General features: G+C 45.4%; 1 protein-coding gene across 1 annotated transcript in view; it reads left to right on the forward strand.

The window, feature by feature from the left end:
• The window catches only part of PCCA (propionyl-CoA carboxylase subunit alpha), a 2,516,110-nt gene that overhangs the window by 892,548 nt on the left and 1,602,202 nt on the right, over positions 1-21,360 (forward strand). The window contains exons 8-9 of the mRNA XM_085622263.1: positions 9,828-9,864; positions 18,066-18,144. Coding sequence (XP_085478389.1) covers positions 9,828-9,864; positions 18,066-18,144 — 116 coding nt within the window. The remainder of the gene's footprint in view (positions 1-9,827; positions 9,865-18,065; positions 18,145-21,360) is intronic.

Raw genomic sequence — 21,360 nt, forward strand, 5'->3', positions numbered from 1 at the left:
TGCTAAATCATTTTTATACCTTCAAGTTTTTTGCTATTTCTTCTTATGCATGTATGGCCTAAGCAAAACCATGGGAAACGAACTACGTGAGATAGATGCAGTACAGACATAAGTCCTTGAGTTTTTCAGAGCATTCAGTGGTTATTTTCTCACCCCTCCACCCCACTCTTTCAAGCCTGGAGACCCTTAGAAAGTAGAGTAACCTGTTTTGGCAGAAAACTGCATTTTGGGAGTTGTAGTTTTGGTTCACTCTAGCTGAACCCATTGGACTAAAGAATTCAATTACAATGGTCGGTCAATAGAAGCTCAAATCTGAAAACCGTGTCCCACTAACGTAGACTCACCAGAGGTCCAACTTTTTGTGGATGCACTCTATTTAATGTATTTATTTTTGCAGTGTTATACAGCGCGACTCATTCAGATCAAAAACATCTTTATTCGGATAGTCAAATACCATAAAAGTAAAACATATTTAAAAACATATAGACAAATATAGATACAAGTATAATACAAGGTAAAAAAACCTGCGTCTGACAACATGATAAAAGTTGGGTTACAAACAATCCATCGTCACTACGATTGTGTCAGATTCATTTTAATGAATGAATGAATGAAGATGTTCTTGTATAGCGCATGGCTACCCGGAAGCATCCCAGCGCTGCGGAGAGGGCCAAGGAGAAGATGGAATTTAAGGGAATAGCCAGGTCTTAAGTTGTTTCCTAAATGACAGATGGTTGGCTTCCTTACGGATGGCAAGAGGAAGGGTGTTCCAGAGTTTGGGGGCATTATAGGATAGCAGGCGACCTCCTCATCGAGCCTTTCTGATTCTGGGGACTGCTGCCAGATGAAGTTGATCTGAGCGGAGGATTCTTGTGGGTTTGTAAGGTTTGAGGAGGTTTTTGATAGCAGGGGGGCCTCTGTTGTGAAGTATTTTATGTGCAATACAAAGGGTCTTGAAATGGATTCTTTCCTGTATGGGTAGCCAATGGAGTGTGTGCAGGGCGGGCTTGGCTGAGCTACGGCTGTTAGTTTCAGTGAGAAGCCTGGCTGCAGAATTCTGGACAGTCTGTAGTTTGGCAATCACTGCTTTTGGTGCCCCCAGATAGAGGGCATTGCCATAGTCCAGCCTGGAGAGGACAAGTGCCTGGACCACAAGCCTTCTTGAGTGGGTGGGTAGAAGGGGGAGTACTTTCCGTAGCGTACGGAGTATACCATAGCAAGTGGCCGCCGTTTTCCTTGCTTGAGTTCTTAGGGTAAGCTCATGGTCTAACCATACGCCCAGACTTTTTATTTCTTGTTTGGGTGATGGTGCAGGTCCCATGCATAGTGGCCAGGATATGTTCGGATTGAAGGCAGCTTGATTACCCAGTAGCATAATCTCTGTTTTATCGCCGTTGAGCTTAAGATGGGAAAGGCTCATCCAGTTGTTGATTTCTTTGAGGCATAAACAGAGATTGCTATGGGATTGATCTTCCTGATTCAGAGCCACGATGAGCTGAGTATCATCTGCGTAGGTGACCAGCTGGATGCCAAACGGGGAGACTATCTGAGCTAGTGGGGACATGTATACGTTAAAAAGGGTAGGGCTCAGGGAGGAGCCCTGCGGTACTCCGCACTGTAGGGGAACAGGTTGGGACTGGGTGTTCTCGTCAAACACCTGAAAGGATCTATCTTCCAGAAATGATTCCAGCCAGGATAGCGCTTTGCTTGTCACTCCTACATTTCTGAGACGGTGAATAAGAATGTGGTGATTCACCGTATCAAACGCAGCGCTGAGGTCTAAAAGGATGATAGCTGCGGAGCCTCCCATATCCAGAATCTTTCGAGATTCTTCTACCACCGCAATAAGCGCCGTCTCGGTGCCCTGCCCGGGGCGAAAGCCTGTTTGCGAGGAGTGAAGCATGTTCGAAGTTTCCAGGTGGGTCGAGAGTATTCGATTGACATGTTTTTCTGCGACCTTGCTAATGCCAGGGAGCAGCGAGATGGGCCGGTAGTTGCCCAGATCCGAGGGATCCAGGTGAGGTTTTTTTAAAAGTGCCCTAACCATGGCCTTTTTCCAGTCCTGTGGGACTGAGCCTGTAGCTAAGGAGGCATTGATTAAATTGGCAATGGGGGGGATGATGATGGGCGAGGCCTGTTTGAGTATTTTAAAGGGCGCTGGATCGTTGGGGGAGCCACTTTTTATTGTCTCAATGATGTGGCAGAGGTGTTCCTCAGCGATAGGGGGGAAGGAATCAAGCTGTCTCTTGTTTTCCAAGGGTTCTGGATTCAGAGCATGGTTCACCGTAGTGGGTGGTAGAAGATTAAGGATTTTTTTGATTTTAGTAGAGAAGAAGTCTGCCAGGTCCTCACAGTGATTGCCAGTGGGATCAATTGTCTGGGGGGGATCTGGGATAAGTGTAAGTTTTTTTATGATGCGAAAGATTTCTTTGGCAGAGTTGGAGGAGGCTTGAATTGTTTCCTCGAAGTAAGCCGCCTGTGTTGCTCTGATTTCTGCTTTATAGGAGGCAATCGATGATCTATAGGCAGCTTTTTTTTCACTTGAGTAGTCTTTCCTCCAAGCTCGTTCTAGTCTTTTACATTGTTGTTTTTGATTACGGAGGTTCGCAGTGAACCAGGGGCATTTATTAGGGCCGCTTTTTTGTAGACTGTTTTTATAGGGTAGTAAGGTATTGAGCGAGTTTTCAATCCATGAATGAAACTTTCTGTTTGCCACTATTGGGTTCGGGTCGGGACTAGGAATGGTCCGTTCCAGTTCATCGGTCCAGTTCTTGATATTGAGTCTGGACCAGTGTCGTGCCCAGGTTCGTGACGACCTCAGGGGAATATGTATATGGGGAGGGTGCCATTTAAAAGGGATCAGATAGTGATCTGACCAAGGAAGGGGGATGGGGTCTAGTCCCTCTAGTTCCTTGATATTGGAAAAGATGGGATCAAGGAGGTGGCCCTTCAAGTGTGTAGCTTGATGGTTTTTCAAATGGAGCTGATAGGCTGCGAGGTCGTGCATAAGGTCAGATGTCACTTTATTGGAGAGCTCATCCAGATGTAGGTTGAGGTCTCCAAGCACGGTGAAATTGGACGAAGTGCTGGCAAGATTTAATGTAGTTTCAAGTAGCGAGCTACAGAATTTTCCCGGGGTTCCTGGGGGCCGATATACAAGGATCCCGGAGAAGGTGACTAAGGGGGTCACTTGTATAGAGAATTGGACATTTTCGCAGTCCAGCATAGGGCTGTCTAAGAGACGGCAGACTAGCCAATCTTTATAAATAATGGCAATTCCTCCACCTCTGCTGCCGGTTCTATCTAGGCGTTGGATCCTGTAACCCGAGGGGATTGCTTGGATCACGTCGGGGTCCGAGCTAGGTGAGAGCCAGGTCTCTGTAAGAAAAATAATGTCTAAGTCTGACTCGTCTAGTAGTAAGGAGATTTCAGTGGCATGCTTTGGCAGGGATCTGCAATTCAGCAGAGCCATGTTCAGTTGTTTATTTGCGGGGGACGAGGTGTTGGGCATAGGGGCAAGGATGTATCCACAGTGTGGACATTTGTTCATGGGGGCGCCCAGGGACATTGGATGGACGCAGCATCTCTTAGAGAGGGCCCTGATAGCAAACAGGTTTTCTCTCGAGTATGTGGCGCGATTTGGGGTGTCTGGTCCAGAGTTCCTGAGCCCTGGGCCCGGTCGGCCGCGGACGGGCGCAGACGGGCTTGCCTTTGGCGCGCCTTCGGCGCGCCGCCGGCGCGTCCGCTGCGCGCTTCGCCCTGCATCAGGTTTTATGGCGTAGGGGGAGGAACAGCTAGAGCGCTGACCCTGAACCGGGTTATCAGGGACAGGGGTTTCCTGGACCATCTCTGTGTCTCCTAAAGAGACAAGGGACATAACTGCTAAACCCTCCAAATCACTAGAAATTAAATCCCCCCCAAAAGCTACACTAGCTATACCCGGTGTTGGAGCACCAGTGGGTGCCTGGGATTTCTTGGGATACACAGGAGACTTGTGACCCAATTCTTGACAGTGATAACACTTAATGGGACCCTTGTTATCCGACCTGCCCTTAGGGGGCCAGGTTGGTTTGGGTTTTGACTTGGGGGGCTGGGACTGGTTACCCTGGGAACTAATCAGGAAGTATTGTGTGTTGTGCCCGAACAGCCATTCTGAGGAATGAGCCTACATGTACACAAGTCTCCATATCCTGCATTTGCATTAAAAAACGAAATGCCACCCTAAAATTCCTAATACTATGCTTTTTAATAAGCAGAAGTAGAAAGTGCTTTGTATATTTTAATTACAATTTTCTAATTAGTGCAAAGTCGAGCATAATCTGACCAGAGCTCCCATCACAAAGGCAAGGGCACATATCAAGATACGGTTGGCAGTCCAATGAAAACATACTCGATATTTTAACGTGCCAGCCCAAAAGCGAAAAAGCAAACTTCGTTTCCAGCACCACCGCCCCCCCCCCCCCCCCGCTAAAATGAGACATTTGGTTGAAGGGCTGACTGCAACCGTACTCAGATAAGATGCTGCCATTGACTTCCGCACTCCATTCTCATTCAGTCGCATGGTTCGCTCAAAATTAAGCAGGGTTGCTGCACAGATAGGATACAGATCAGTCTTCCAAAGGGCAGACTCCTCTCCTGCTAACCATGGGATTTGGTGACTCCTTTCACACTCAGGATAATCTTTAATAATATCCCTGATTAGAGTGGCCTCTGGGTTCTTCCATACTGCTAGCCACAGTAGAGGTGGACGTGTTCCAATACATGTTGATGCATATGATAAATCTAGTTCTTCATGACAGATCCCAGACGAAGGAATACATTGGGCTTTATAAATGTGCAACAGGGGTCCAAGGACGCCCCCTCACCCCAGGTGGCTGGGATGGATTGTATAATGAACCAACCGCCCTCAACAACTAGAACCTACTCTGAGAAACATGGAGCAACCAGGATCCTGATGAGGAGAACGTAAACCCTGAATAAGCAAAAGTGCAGGTGCGTCTTAGACTGTTTGTGCCTACAGCAAGGATCGCTAGCTGCTTACTCTTCGGGCCACATGCCATTATATAGGATTTAGAGAAATTGTTTTGCAAGTCCAGAGTGCCCATAAAGTCCACCAAGGCATTCACTAACAATTGCAGAGCCTTTGGGTTCCGCGACATCAGCACTGCAGCGTCTGCGTGAAGAAGGGACGGAAGCGGTGGGCTTTTGATTTCGATATATCTGGGGTAGCAGTGATGAAAAAGGGGTGAAGCTTGTTATTAAATAACATAAATAAAAGCGCAAACTCAATTCTAAGGTATTGGAGTGCTTTAGATGAGCACCAGTTGCATTACACAAGGTACACTTTTTTGGGCACAGGGACAATAAGTGTGAAACAAAGTATTGTTCCCGAGCACAGACAAATACGCGTTCAAATCATTAATATCAAAGTCTCAGAAGAAAATTCAGTCCATGTACCCAAAGAACAGTCTTCTTTATTTTCTTGTTTCCCAAAGTCTCATTTCATGACGATTCACAATACCAGGTAAGCACAAAGGTTGCAGCCAATGCGTGTTTCTTCTTGGATTAATAACCCAACGACTTCCTCAAGGCTACAAAAATGAAAGAGTACTATTCAGCAATATATCGTTATAGCATATACAACAGTATATATATCCAACATAAGAAATCTTTTGAGAAGAAATCCAAAGAAAAACCCGATAGAACAAGTAGCACCCAGTGATAGTAAACAACAGAAAACACAGTGAACAGTGCTACCAAAGGTCAAAGAAAATCAGAACAAGGTGCACATAAAAGCCAAAAGACGAGAAGCAGAAGATCAGCGAAAAAATAATGAAATAGAACCAAAATCGGACTCTACGTCTGAGAGGTCCAATATAGGTGTTCAGACCCAGATAGACTATCCTGCACAAAGGCGCAAACAACTATTCTTAAATAGAAGGGGACCAAGAAAAATCAGAAAGTCAACAGATCAAAAAGCACCCGTGTTCACGAATTAATAAAAATCATATAGTGAAACTGCAGACTTGTGAATATAGAGAGTCTGTATTCTATATATCTAAACGATATTTATATCACTCACCAAATCTCATATTATACAGGCAAAACAACACAATAGGTAAAAACTATACTTAATTTCGTATAGTTTATGTCTGAAATCACTCGTGTTCATCCAAAGTTCAGCGATAACATGTATATAACTGTTAGGAGAAGACACAAAGGGACATATAACCATTTTTATAGGTTCAATATATCACAAAGTCACACTAAAAGGGTGTTTACCTTTCTGTTCCCTTGAGCAATTTCTTTCTGTGTTCTATGTACAAATATTGGTTGTGCGCAAGAATAATCCAGCCACTCTTCTGGGACAATAAGTGATTTGACCAGAATCACAGGATTTTGAGCCAATGCTGAGACTTGATCCTGTTTGCTTTATTGGCAGCTCTGGCTGTAGAGCTACATCCTCTAGTCTAGAGAGTACATTGATGCGGTCTGTATTTTGCATAGGAATCTTTGGGGCATATTATCAAGACGGCGTTAAAATTATCGTCACTTTAGCGGCAGAAAACTGCCGCTAAAGCGGCGATAATGGGCTTGATAATATGCACTAGAGAATACCAATAGAAGCCCAGGTTGACACCAGAACATGGGCTTCTATGGGAATTCTCAAGGGCATATCATCAAGCCCATTATCGCCGCTTTAGCGGCCGTTTTCTGCCGCTAAAGCAGCGATAATTTAAACGCCCTTTCTTGATAATATGCCCCTTGTTTATTTAACTTTACATTTGTGGTAAAGTTAACGACGCTTACAAACTTTAAAAATACTGAGGGAACATGTATGCTTAAAAATATTTTTACTGGAGAATATCTTGATTTAGAAAGAAAAAAAATCGGAAAGAAATTTCCCTCACTTTTTTTTAATTTTGCATGTACATTTTCGCACAAAAATGTTTCCTGTGGAAAAGCAATCTTGGGAAAGTGAAACCATTGTTAGCTTTGGCATCTTCGAGGGTGAAATGTAAATGTGCCTCACCATCTGGTATGTTCCAAATCGATTGCAACAAAGCCTCCTAGTTGTAGGAGTATGTGCATACAGTGATGAGCCCGTGTGGGGTACACATATGTGCTTGCAGTGAATTGGAGTCACTTTTCCAGCTCGAAGCTTAGGCCTCCCTGTTAAGAGCATTGGGGTGAAATGTGTGCAGTCTGAAAGTCACCCTGAAGGCATGTTTCAAAATGTTCTTTGACATCACACGACTGGATTGGCCACGCGAGACTCCGGGAATCCTCCTGCGGCGTTTATGGGCCTCGAGTTCCACTGCCCATCAAGCCTGGAATACAACCCCGCACTCCTCCCCCCCCCCCCCTCCCCCCAGCCCGTCCTCCGACTCACTCCGAATCTTTTTTTTCTGTTTATTGTTGTTTTGTCAACTAATGCGCCCAGTGTATTTCCTGTTTCATGTGAATAGCTGTGTTACCATGGTTTGCAGTGTACAAATGCAGTCTGCTCCCGTGAAGAAAACACTTCAGAATAGCGTGCCCATATCAGAAATACTGGAATATTTCATACGTTTCTTTTCACAACTCTCTACAAAGCCTTAAAGCTGTAAATAGTGCTGTAATGAGTTGCTTGACCCATCAAAAAACATAAATGTATATGTGAGGGTGGAAGAGGGGCCCCACCCCACACACACACACCCACACCCAGGAGGAGGTCAGACTTGCTCGATGCATCGTGGGTCTGAAATGGAAACATTTTGGCGCTGTTATTTCTGCGCATAGAGCTCCCAGGTTCTCCTGTTCCATTAATCGGGTGCTCACCTATTCCAGCTATTTTCTTTGGATTATGGAACCAGTACTCCAGGTTTTATACTGGGCAAATACGAGTCCCAATCCCAGTATCCAACGAAAAAAACCTGCTCTGTATAAGTCACTCAGTCACATGCGACACTTGAGAGCCCTGTGTGTATAGATAGCCGCACGGGTGTGTATATTAACTTGAGTTTGCCACAGGCTAAAAGATCCCCCCACTGGATGCAAGGGTCACCAGAGCACCCATGGGCAAAGCAGCTAACGGAAACTGAACTTAACCCCCCCCCCCCCCTCCGATCCCCAATTGCATTTTGCATTTATAAGAAATACGAAACATTTGCAAGCCAAAAGAAATGCAAAGCCTTCCCCTTCGGCTCGGGGGCCTTGCATCAGTCATCGCCCTGCCTGCATTTCGCTGGTGAGCCAGCCTCTAATTGTCTGCATTTGGCAGGTTTAACACTTCCTGACAGAGGGGCTATTAAGGGGAAGTATTCGCGCATAACTGTCAGAGGCAGGAACAAAAGCGCGCCCCTGTCGATGTGTGGCACCGCCAACCTACCCGATCCCCTTTTCACGCACTCCCACCCCTTTAGGCTAAACTGCAGCAGTGCTGGGGGTCACGGTGAGCACCGAGGTGTCATAAAACAGACCCAGAATATGTTTTCGTGAGGGCAAATTTGTCTCCGACTTGAAAACCATTGTGATTCCGAAGGAAAATGCTTATTAACAGACGTGGCCGCGTTGAGGGGAGACTCGAGGCTGATGTCGCGGCGAGGACCGCTTTGAACTTAACAAGCACCGATTTGTGGAGCAGACTGGTTAATGAAAGGAAATTACATTTTCTGCCAACTTCCCCTCCTCCTTCCCGTCTTGGGACTGTGGGGCTGAGGACTTGAACATAAAGAGGGTTTGGTTTATGGTTAAACAGAAATGGTTCAAGTCTTAAAAAAACATAACCTGTAGTATACAGGAGCAACGTTTCAGCGGAAGGCAACCCCCAACTTTGGTCGGTCGTATCGTGAAACCTTACAACCTACCGAGTTTTATTTTCATATGTGCAACCCCCCCCCCCCTCTTCTCGCCCACAGATACAGTTGTCAGTGAAAGGGTGTGGGGAGGGGGGGGGGGGGGGGTTGTGTTTATAGCCCCGCCGTACTGCGTGGAAAAATTGTCTCCGTCACATAAGAAATAATTTTGGGCGATGTGGGCTACCTGTGACTGCTGGCATTAAGCACCCCTCGTCTGCTGTTCTATTGCATAATAACGTTTTTGGAAATAAATGACGGATTTTGATGGTGGGAGCCAGAGCTTTTACTTTGTACTTAAGAGTGAATAAAGAAGACGTATATTGAAACTCTGCACTTTTCTAGAACATTAAACATGTTGTTTTTACTATCTTAAAAACTGGTATTTTAGTCAAATGGGCAGTAAGCTTTGAAACTCACTGTCAGTTTGGGGTTTGAAATAGTTTATATTAGCTGCTGCTGCCGATGATTCCAACTCTGCGCTGAAAGTTTTCGAGCTCACTTTCAATGTGGTCTTTTTTACACTGATGGTGCCCAAGCTCGCCTCTTTTTTCTTACCAATGGAGAATCGACTCCCCCTGCTGGCGGCAGTTGGGAAAACATAGCACGCTAATGTTTCCCATGCGCCAGCGACGCACTCTAGTAGCCGGAAGGCTTAATGATTTGATTTATGGCCGTTATTGATTGTAAAACTCCTGAATTTGGCCATTACATTTAAGCGAACGGAGAAAATAATTTGGCAATCCCAGCGCTGCATCCTGTCAGCCGATTTCCTTCGACTTTGGCGTTCACAGCGAAGTAACGACGAGGTAAAATTTACATTCCACTTATGGTATTCATTTTACATTCTTTAAAATGAAAAGGTTCAGAAGGTTGTAAAATCAAACATTAAATGAATCCGAGGAGACAGTAGTGCAATATATGACTGCCCTGAGGACACGCTGCAATGGCTGATGGGATTAACGTTGGTTCTCATTTCCTGCTTTACAGGATGCAGATGAAGCTGTCAGAATTGCAGGGGAAATTGGTAAGTTCTTAAATTAGCCATGGTGGGATTTGTGTGCCTCTCCGCAGACACGGTTGACTGAATTAAATGTGTAATAAGTAATCCCTATAGTACAAATAATGTCTAAATAGTTTTTAAGATCCAGTTTGCCTATAGGGCGCGAAAACCAATGTATTAATGCCTCGTCATTTACATCGCGCCATTTCTCCTTACAATGAGGATTCTGAAAGGGGACTCTGGCCTACACAGAACAGCCGGCGCCACGGCCCTTTAGAGGTATCAAAGGAAATAAATGATACTGTTTATTAGAGGTACTTGTAACTTTGATGACAGGAAGGCCTTCCGTTGGATGAACGCAGTTTTTTGCTGCACTTTAAGTAACAAAGGTTCAATTCCTGGAACCACTGTCACGAGCTATTAAACATCACCTGGTCACATCTGGACTCAAACGAACAGTGCTCCCGCAGCTCTGTAAGTGTTTAAATGTAACTAACATTTTAAGGGATTATAATTGTTATTGATAGATATGCAAACTGCCACACAGGCAACAAGGAAAGCTCAGTTAAACGCTGCCTCGCGGGTTCCGGAGGTAGCCTACAGGCCACAGCAGACACTCCCACATGGCAAATTCCACCCTTCAGCCTTCTCAAGTCGATAAAATGAGCACTGTTGAGTTGGGCCGATGTAATTACATCGGCTACTTTCCGCTTTTTAAAAAATGGCTAATTGCACAAACAAGCACCACGTAAATAGCAATGTGTTGTTGTTTTTTTAACATTCAAGTAGTTTTATTTGTGCACAGTTATACATTATTTTGTTTTTCTTTCTGAGATTCACAAATTAATGTGCTATTGATAGATTAGTGTTGGGAGCAAATGAGGTCGACAGCGGGATTTTATACATATGCTGTGTTACATCACATTTGACTTTGGCTCAAAAGTAACATCTCCATGTATAACACTCAGCGCATATCGGCAGCCAGAGAACGACAGGCAAGCAACATGAACATGGGTTTAAAAATAATCAGGAGCTTGGGGTTAAAAGAGCAACGGGTGCCTCAGTGGAGACAGGGGCAAACAACAAGGACACACAGCACTGTCCCCTCTGGCTTATATGTCTGTTTTCTTGCCCCTGCGCCCCCCCCAGCAAGCACTGGTGGCCCCCAACAGCCAGTGAGCGCAGACCGTGGTTTCTGCGGCATATGGGTTAAGCATGCAAAATTTAAATTGCAGTAGCCCTACCGTGTCCCTCCCCACCAATTAGGTGAGGCCCAACATGTATGCTGAAATGTCCACTCTGAAGGCCAAATCCCTCTTTTCCATTTGCCTGGGGCGAAGCATCTCTGGTCTTATGTTTTTGACCCTATTAGAGGTAAAGTACACCGTCAAAGGTAAACCATTAAGAAAGCACTTATGACACATATATGATCGCATTCCTGTCCCCCCCCCCCCCAATATGGTTTGCATCACCATTTGCATCTCACCTCTGCATACCATTAGAAGGGGACCCAGCGAACGGGGAGGTCCCAAGTTCCAGAGACACAAAACAACGGAAACTAACAATCTCCAATAACATTTTTTTTTATCTTGGGCAATATGGTGCAATAAAATACATTGCGAATGAACAACATTATGCACAGTGGAAGCTAGGTATAAACTATCCTGTCAGGACCCTCCCTAGACAATGCCTAGAAGAGATCTGGCCGGTCAGCCAACCAGTGTTCCCAGCTCTGCATAATCCTGGCACCTTGATCAGTCCAGGAGACACTGCAAAAGTCTTAAAAGAAACACACAGCTCCCATACCAGGGAGTTAGAAAGGCTCAGATGTTGACCCATATACCATTCCAGAGGAAACCCGGTCTGGATCTTGTGCCACTCTTCTGGGAAATCTACCTGTACAGATAGGCATAGCTTACTTCCCTGGCACAAGCCCCATCTCCCCATTTCCCAGGGCATTAACATGGAGAACCCATCTGAGGGATAGGAGAAGTCATGTAAGCATCTCTGCCGCCCCCCTCCCCCGGCTTATGGCCAGGTACAGCTGAGTCCCAACCCTCTCCCATGACTGACCACGGGTCCTCCCATCTGTACCGCCATCATCCCCCATTCCTAAAGACAGCTCACATTTTAAAATTTTGAGTTAGTGGTCGTAAACCCCCAGCCGTATTCATTAGGATAACAAACAAATCACATAAAGCAATGCACTCAATATCGCTTTTCAAAATTATACTCAGAAACCCATAACAAGGTACAGCATTGATATAATTTTGATGGTTGGCTGACCTTAACATAGACTCTAATACATAGAAAATACCTAACCATATCTAAACTTGTCCCTACGTAACCAGTGTGGAGCCTACGAGTGAGATCTTGACTGGTAAACATGTTAGCCCACCTCCTTGCGTCCCTCCCCGGAGTAAGATTGTGCAGGAGGCCCATCTGCCCGCTAGGTTACCTACCTCAGGCACCCCCATACACCCTCATTATCTCTTAAGGGCCTGTGCTAGCTTGGCACCCACGTGCCCGTGCGGGGATTGGCATAAGTCCCTGTTGGCAGCGTAAACTCCAGCACCCTGCAGCCTCTAGCTGACTTGTTGAAAGCACAAACAACAGTTGATGGACAGAATGCAGAACAATGTCATACATTCACCCCAGTACAGAGATCTGGGCCTAAATCCATCGTTTTTTTGCTCACCATGCCTTTCCAGTTTGGACCCAGCCATATGCAAATCAGTCTTGACCCTGTGCCTCATGGGAACAGTCCAGCCCGAACTGCCAAGCCAGGTCCTCCCTGGACTGGAGACAAGCATCCTAGGACCGGTTTCGGGGTTTCACCCCTCTTCAGCCAGAATAGCTTGATTCCAGTGGCATGGAGAGCACGAGACCCACGTCTGGGCATACCCTTCCCACTCGGGGTGACAAATGCAAAAACAACAGTTGATGGACAGAATGCAGAACAATGTCATACATTCACCCCAGTACAGAGATCTGGGCCTAACTCCATCGTTTTTTTGCTCACCATGCCTTTCCAGTTTGGACCCAGCCATATGCAAATCAGTCTTGACCCTGTGCCTCATGGGAACAGTCCATCCCGAACTGCCAAGCCAGGTCCTCCCTGGACTGGAGACAAGCATCCTAGGACCGGTTTCGGGGTTTCACCCCTCTTCAGCCAGGATAGCTTGATTCCAGTGGCATGCAGAGCACGGGACCCACGTCTGGACATACCCTTCCCACTCGGGGTGACAAATGCAAAAACAACAGTTGATGGACAGAATGCAAAACAATGATGGATTAAACCCAGATCAGTTGACTGGGGGTGAGTGCTTGCATTGTTCAACACTCCGTCCATCATCCCCTTTGGTTTTGCTTTGTTCGCCCTAAGTTGGCAGGGTATGCCCAGACGTGGGTCCCTTGCTCACTTTGCCACTGGATTCAAGCTAGCCTGGCTGATGACGGCTGATTAGCCAGAAACCGGTCCCAGGATGCTTGTTTCCGGTCCAGGGAAGACATGGCTTGGCAGTTCGGGCTGGACTGTTCCCATGAGGCACAGGGTCAGACTGATTTGCATATGGCCATGTCTGAAATGGGGTGGTGGAGTGAGCTAAAGAACGATGATGGATTAAACCCAGATCAGTTGACTGGGGGTGAGTGCTTGCATTGTTCAACACTCCGTCCATCATCCCCTTTGGTTTTGCTTTGTTCTCCCTAAGTTGGCAGGGTATGCCCAGACGTGGGTCCCTTGCTCACTTTGCCACTGGATTCAAGCTAGCCTGGCTGATGACGGCTGATTAGCCAGAAACCGGTCCCAGGATGTTTCCGGTCCAGGGAAGACATGGCTTGGCAGTTCGGGCTGGACTGTTCCCATGAGGCACAGGGTCAGACTGATTTGCATATGGCCATGTCTGAAATGGGGTGGTGGAGAGAGCTAAAGAACGATGATGGATTAAACCCAGATCAGTTGACTGGGGGTGAGTGCTTGCATTGTTCAACACTCCGTCCATCATCCCCTTTGGTTTTGCTTTGTTGAAAGCACCCCCTTGAGGGCCCGTGCGACCGCTGTCTCACCTATCTCAAGTAAAAGGATGCCTTGTATGGACCTGAAGTGTACCACCAATTGTTACCTCATCCGCTGACCTAGGATACTACAATAAATACAACAAAACACCAAACGGCTGCAAAAGAACAGTTAATGCAAATGAAGCAGGAAAAATAGATAACAAACACCAACTTAAATAACGTGAAGCTGAAAGAGAAAAATAATGCAAACCTGTGACAGGAAAAAATGAAACCACACAACGGTGTGCTGTCTAAGGGGATGGTGGGCGGGACAAAGAAGCGTAATCCTGGTACCCCAGGCGGGGGACCAGCGATGTCCTGTTTGCGGAGTGGTGAGCGGACAAGAGACAGCTTCACCGCCTGTAGGCCCTTTTATGGGTGGGCCTGGCCCGCACTGGACATGACCCGGAAGTGATTAGGCCGCTTTCGGGGTCACCAAGCGCCTAAGGCCCAATCCTAGCAACAGTGCTGGTAGCGGCATCCCCCGCCGCTGCCACCAAACCATGGGCTGGTCCGGTGTGACCGTTGTAGTCGTGGCTTCCCCGATTTGTGGGCCCCTTGGCATTCTTTTACCAATAGAGCTCCAAAGCCCAATCTTGGAGGGTGAGACACCCACTTTTAAGAATTGTATTAAATTTGACGCATGATTCCAATACCTGTGTCCATGCCATCCAAGAGCCTACCTCGCCACATGCTGATCATAGTTTACCTATCATTCAACCTCTTCCTACGTGTGGCTAACATTCAGTGCTGCAAAAGAAATCAGTGAATCTACTAAAAGGTTGTTACCAAGCTACAGTAGATGCACTTAATCACCGTGAAAAAAACTGTTCACCTCTCAGGCGGCCATGGGAAATAATCTTTAGACTACTAGCGTTAAGAAGTTTAGACATGTAATTGTTCAAACACTTATTCAATTTATCCAGTCCTTTCACAGACGAATCATGCCTCTGAACTCTCCTTGGGATAATTTCTGACCAAGTGATATGTGCCTCAGGCAACTCCTTAGGAGCCGAGATATGTCACCCTTAAAGAATTCAGTGAATTCCCGCTGCTCTGATGTACCAAATCGTTCCTACCAATATGTAGCATATTGAAGCCAGGCAAGTTAAGTCAGTCTCCCAGATTCCTTTCAACAACCTGACTCATCTGGCACACACAGAGTCCTCCTATGCCAAACCAGTAGCTAAAGACCTGATCCATATTCATGTTGCTTAAATTCATGCTTGGTGGAAAGGCACGCACTGCACTGTAGATCAAAAGGGACCCAGATGCTTTCTGTGATGATAGCACCTATTGTACAGATGAGTAAAAATGCAAATATTGATACATACCAAGTCATTCAGCAAAAGCATGGCTCCTGGTGACCCATCGCGGGTAGATAAGGTTAGGATAACACTAATAGCAATCAGACTTCCGTCTGCAAATCCCTTTGACTTTGCGCAATTCAAAACCCCAACCCCTGGCTGAAAGGACAGCTCAAGAAATGTGAACTGTAGTTAGAGAAGTTTGAGTCCTCAGTCCACGCTGCCTTGAGTGCCAAGGCTAAAACCATTATCAATTGGAACCCGGACAGAGGCACTCTGTTGGAAAGTACAAAGTAGTCGCTTGGCATGCCAGGCACAAGTGGATTTGGTTCTGCAATGGAGCTTAGGGCAACACAAGAGACCTGAAACCTGTCTAAAGATTACATGTTTATCTCTCCACAGCAAGCATGTATTAGAAAATGGAAGGGAGGCTGAAATGGGCTCACCCAGCCAGTTAATGTTTGTAAGTGGCAGCCTTCCAACTCCAGTCAACTTTGCAACTGGTAGCCAAATCTTCAACTCTAAATGCCCCATTAAAAAAAGCTACTTTGAATAGAGTTGATTTGTGTTCCTAGGTTCAAACCTGCCGGAGACAACTTAATATCCGAAAAAGTTTGTCAACTTCAATGGGTCACGTTACAGACCTTCTGGTGCCATCAGACCTCTCCCAACCTTTTAACCCCTTGTGAATATGAACAGCATTTGAGTGGTCTTGCACCCCTACTGCTCTGATGAAAAAAAAAAATAAGGTTGTAACATGTCTATTGGCAAAGGTTTCTGACTTCCCTTACTTCAATTAGTGTCCCCAGAAACCAATCGAAGACTCTGTGAGAACAACTCAACCCCCACTGCCCTTCCAGGAAAACCAAATAGCAATAGAAAGCCCCCTCATATGATCAACTCTACCCTCAACATACTGTCAGACCAAAATACCTAATACCCGTCACAGAAGCAAGCAGTGAAAACCTGAAGAGTCAGCACTTTGGGGTAACACTACATTTCTGGTGGGAGGGGGTTGAGTGCAATTACCCACTGATCCCTCTTAGTAGCTTTGTTAAGGCCCTCTGTCAGTGTCTCTAAGCACAGGTGGAAATGATAGGCAGCCATTGGTTAACAGAAAAATGAAATGATGCGGGTGCAGGGGCATTTTGTCGAGATCAGCCATTACTCTGCAGCCTAGTTTCCGTATGACCAGGTACGGCCTAGACCCCCTCCTCCCTTCTCATTACCCAGATAGTACACGTCTAACACGAGAAGGACATTTTTGGATTAGGGAGTCGTAAATCCCCCGGCCCTATTTATTAACAAAAATTGTAACAAAAATGTATATACATTATTTACATAATATGCAGAAACCATTGTATTACATTGATTGCATTGATATGTACAGATGTCAGATTCCTAACCTTAACATATCTCTAATACAAAGATATTCCTATCCGAATCTAAACATATCATAGTCAAATATCACAATATCCTTTAATTTTCTGCGTACCCCTATTTGAGCCTACGGCAAGGTCAATAACTGGCATCAGATCCTTATCAAATTATGCCCGCCCTCCAACCAGAGTGCGTATGCGCAGAGGGCCCGTTCACTGTGAGGGTACCCCCCCCCCGTCACCCCCATACGCTAGGTAGTTTATCTCCATAAAGGGGCCCTTGCAGTTATGCGCCGCTCACTTGCGCCATTGTGCAGGTGTGGGATGGCCAACTGACCTACAGGAAAGCGTAACTCCCACTCCCCCGCACCCAACAAGCCAACCAGCTGTGACTGCCCCTGGAGTTCTATGGGAGACCACTTGTCCCTCCCCCTTGGGCGACCCCATTCAAGAGTGGCGCCGCCCTCTAAGGACCTTAAATTTACTGCTCACCAATCATGACCTTACCGCCTGACCAAGGAATAGCACTAAAATACGACAGTAAATACAAACCTGTAAAAGAATATTACAAGTGGAAAGAAAACCGTAAAACACATGTATCAGTATAACATTGTCAAACTAAAATTATACATAAAATAACACTCTATCAACCCTGCTCTAAGGGGACTGTGGGTGGGGAAATGAAAATACAGCCTCCTAGCGTGGCTGGCGTTGCGTAAGGCAGAGTGTGGGAGTGGTGGGCAAAGAGGCAGACTCCGCCGCTCCCCAGCTTTTTATTAACCGCCCCAGGTTCAGGGCCAGGCCAGTTCCAACCGGCCTGGCATTGGGCAGTCACTTCAGGGGTGCATTCCTTAACCCTGACCAATGGTGGTGGTGGGGGGGAGGGGGCGCGCCTGTCGTGTCATCAATGTGCGCGACAGGCCCGCATCTGTGTGGTCATCGGGGCCGGCACGACCGCCATACCTTTGCCTCTCGATATTGTTCGTAGGGTGAGGTAGTGATGTTTTTAATGCTTGCCAAAACTTCTGTCGAGATTCATTCTCATTTCATTTAGCTGTACTTTCTCAACACCTTTGGAGAAAAAAGTGAGAGCTAATCTGAACCCTTTAATTCCACTGGTACAAAAAGTTCAGAGTGATGTCAAGAAAACGTATTTATGTAGTGAACACTTATTTTAATGCACTGTGTATTTTATAATATAACACCTAAGACCCAGATTTTTAACTATGTTCTGCCCAATGTAATTTGTGACCACTTGCAAAAACATATACCGAGTACATCCTGAAGTGTTTTCCTCTTTTTTCCTGGTCTGAAAGCTGCCTAGAATAATTTCCAGACCTGTTTTCGGGAACTAGATTGTTGTCTCTGCAGCATTGCATGTACTTAGTCTGTTTCATTGTTGGCCATGTGGTCAGCTGTCAGCTTCCTCTGACCCCCATGATTAACGTCTGAACTTCTCTCTGATGTTTCCTGCTACTAGGCTACCCTGTCATGATCAAGGCCTCAGCAGGTGGCGGTGGCAAAGGCATGAGGATCGCTTGGGATGATGACGAGACCAGGTGAGATGCTGTCCAAAGGGCGCTCCATGATGAATGTGGCTAAGTTCCAGTGGTCCTCTGTGACCTGACTGTCAAACGGTGTCGAAAATAGCAGGGGAAACCAGATCAGACCTGCCTCCTTAGTGTCCTGATCTGTTCTTTGGCTTGCAAGAAACCTTCTTTATATATGCATAAATAAGGAGGTTTTAGCTCTTTAAAGTATTTTTGTTTTTAACAAAAAAATAAACATAATAAAAACATGCCTGCCCTTCCGATTTCCTTAGCCTCTCTCCTCCCCCTCTAACCTCCTCCATCCTCCTCTAACCTCCCTTCCGTGTTGCCCTGACCCGCACGCCGAGTCCGGCTTTAATATCCCTGTAGGTTTGTTTTCCAATTTGCTTCTAGTACTTAGCCCACACCTTAGATACTCCAAATGCCATTCCCATATCTTAAAGGTATCTGTTTATGGTTAGTAATGGCATTTGTGAGTGTTGCAGGCAGGTGACAATATGTGTATATTTTTTGGTTACTTTCTGACAGCGCTGCTGCTGTGGAGAAGTATTTAGTAATCTAATGAATTGACTTTTTTCCCCCTCCAGTTTCAAAAGATCTTAACAAAAAGTCCAACTTTGAAATCCGCTGCTGTTTGTCGCCGCCCAATACTCCCTTCAATTTATACTCGCGCTTTTCCCATGTTGACGTTCCCGCCCCGGAAGTTGTAGCTGTGGCTGTATGCCAGAACAGCACACATCCCGCCGGAAGGCAGCTCTGAACCCTTGGCTGTAAATCTGTACATCGGCCCCTTACTACTGCTTCGATGCTGAAGCAGTCAACAAATAAGGCCGAGCCGACCTCTCTCGCTTGCTTAAGTACTTTGAGAGACAATGTCAAGTTTAAATGTCTGTGAGGAAACTTTTAACCGAAATTAGTGGAGTCAAAAGTGTGTGTGTGTGGGGGCGAGGGGGACAGTTTACTCTTTTAAAAACAGTTACTAAAGAAACTTTTAAATAATTGAAATAAGTTATAACACGGGGTGGCGAAGTGCACCGGTTCAGGCATGTTTTTTTATTTGTTTTGTGGGAAGAGGGCTTGGTGGCGATCAGTTAGTGATACTTAACAGGTTTGTGGCGAATCGCTGGAATCCCATTGACTTGCAATTGCAACTGTTTACATAGACTTCTGCCCACCAGATGGGCTGTTTGCACATGAGCTTTATAGCGCCATACATTTGCAAATGTCCCGTCCTTCCAGATGGTGAGTGTTATGGGCGGAGGAATAACACCTAGCCACCGAGAGAATCCAATCGCTTGCGGATAGACTGGTCTCTCATGTTTGCCCTACTTATCTAATCTAGAGGAAATTCTCATTCTAAATTCACAGCCAGGGAGCCGAAGAGAGACGACTTAATTAGTTTGGTTAATTGTTTTGCTTACCAGCAGAAGCACCAGAGAGATAGTCTCCTGTAATTACGAACCTTTTTTTTCTTTTAAGGAGCTCTAATCTTGTTACTAAAATTGTCTGTAACTGAATACCAAAAATGCTATAAAAAAGGGGGGGGGGGGAGGAGTGTCAGGACCCTGTGGTTTTGGGATATGTACTGGTTCAAAAATGCAGTATTTGTAATTTAAATCAAGGGCAGTGCTAAGAAAGAGATTTTTAATTCGTGCATAATATATGTAATCATCTTCACAGAAAAGTGCTGCTTAAGTTTTTGTGCAAACATTTGAATGGCTAATATGGCCATACGTAGGTGCAATTAAGTACTAAACATTGTTTCCGTGGCTGGCAACTTGTACAGAAATATTCTGAAAGCCAAAATGTGAGCATTTTTACCTAAAATTTTAATTGCATACTTAATCAAAATGCGCCTGCATTAGTTTGAAATAGATTTGTATTATCAATGACTATAGTTTAAAAAATATATATATATAACCTACATGCAACACTGTTATTGATAAATAATACGAGCACGGAGATTCAGAGGGTTGTCCTTACCACCTTCTCCTTCTCTCTTTGGGAAATATAGGACCATGGGCCACTTTACTATGAAATTGAAGTTAAGCGCACCCCAAGATTTACACTAGTAGAGGAATTTGAGACTAGGCATGGAGCCAATAGTGGTACTATACCATAATCTCTCTTTGAGTATCTTTATACTTTGGGTACATACATTTTCTTTGTAAAAATTAGGCCTGGGCGGCAAATTCCGTTCCGCTCGCGGAATTTGCGGAATTTGCGGAATTTCGCGTTCCGCGGAGAACGCGAAATTGCTCAAAAGTGTGCTTTCCGCGATTTCGCGAAATTTTTGCTTGTTCGCGTTCTCAAAATGCGTGTTCGCGAGATATTTCTCCCCGAGCACGCAAACAGCAATTGTGAACAGGAAAAAAGCATCGCGAACAAGCAATTCCGCGTGTTCGCGGAATTTCTGCGTGTTCGCGGAGATTTTTTACCGTTTCGCGGAGATTTGCGTAACGCAATTACGCAAATTCCGCCCACCCCTAGTAAAAATACGACATGATTATTTGGTAAAAAAATGTAAATAATGAAGTGTTGAATGATTTTGATTTATGCGTTGAAAATAAGCTTAAGTTTATGAAATAATTACATTTGGTAATTTTTTCGTGTGAAAGTCTTTTGTTTATGTCTTCTGAGGCTCTATAAAATGACTGAACTCTGAACCTAAGGTCATGTGACCAAGAGCTTGTTTGCTCGAAACGCGTCTTTTTGCCCTGTGAATTAAAGAAGAATTTCTGGAAACTGGTTTCGTGTGGCTCTTTGCTCGCACCAGAGGAGGTTTTGCGAGTTGACTGGTAATATATATATATATATATATATATATATATATATATATATATATATATCTTTTTTTCTTTAAGTACTTCTCGACAAACCGATGCATACAAGAGCAAAAATATGCTGGCAGGCTTAACTCAGAGACAACTCAGGAGTAATCAGCATAATGGAGGTACAGTTAGTCGAAATAAGGGAATCAACATGCTCCGCAAAGAAAGTGCACCCCCCTACAAAATGGGCAGAAGACGACAGCGTACGCAACATAAGAGTAGACAGCAGAACCGCCCACTCTCAGTGTACCCATGCACACATCCCAAGAAATCCCATCCACAGCGGTGTGAATAAGTAGAGTATTGAAACAGGGAGCACTGAAGGCCATTAGGGGGCGACACCAGAGGCTGGACTCAATGCTCCAGTGTCTGAAGCCGGCTCAGAATCATCAGA

This window comes from Triturus cristatus, chromosome 8, assembly GCF_964204655.1.
Source record: "Triturus cristatus chromosome 8, aTriCri1.1, whole genome shotgun sequence".
Lineage (NCBI taxonomy): Eukaryota > Metazoa > Chordata > Amphibia > Caudata > Salamandridae > Triturus > Triturus cristatus.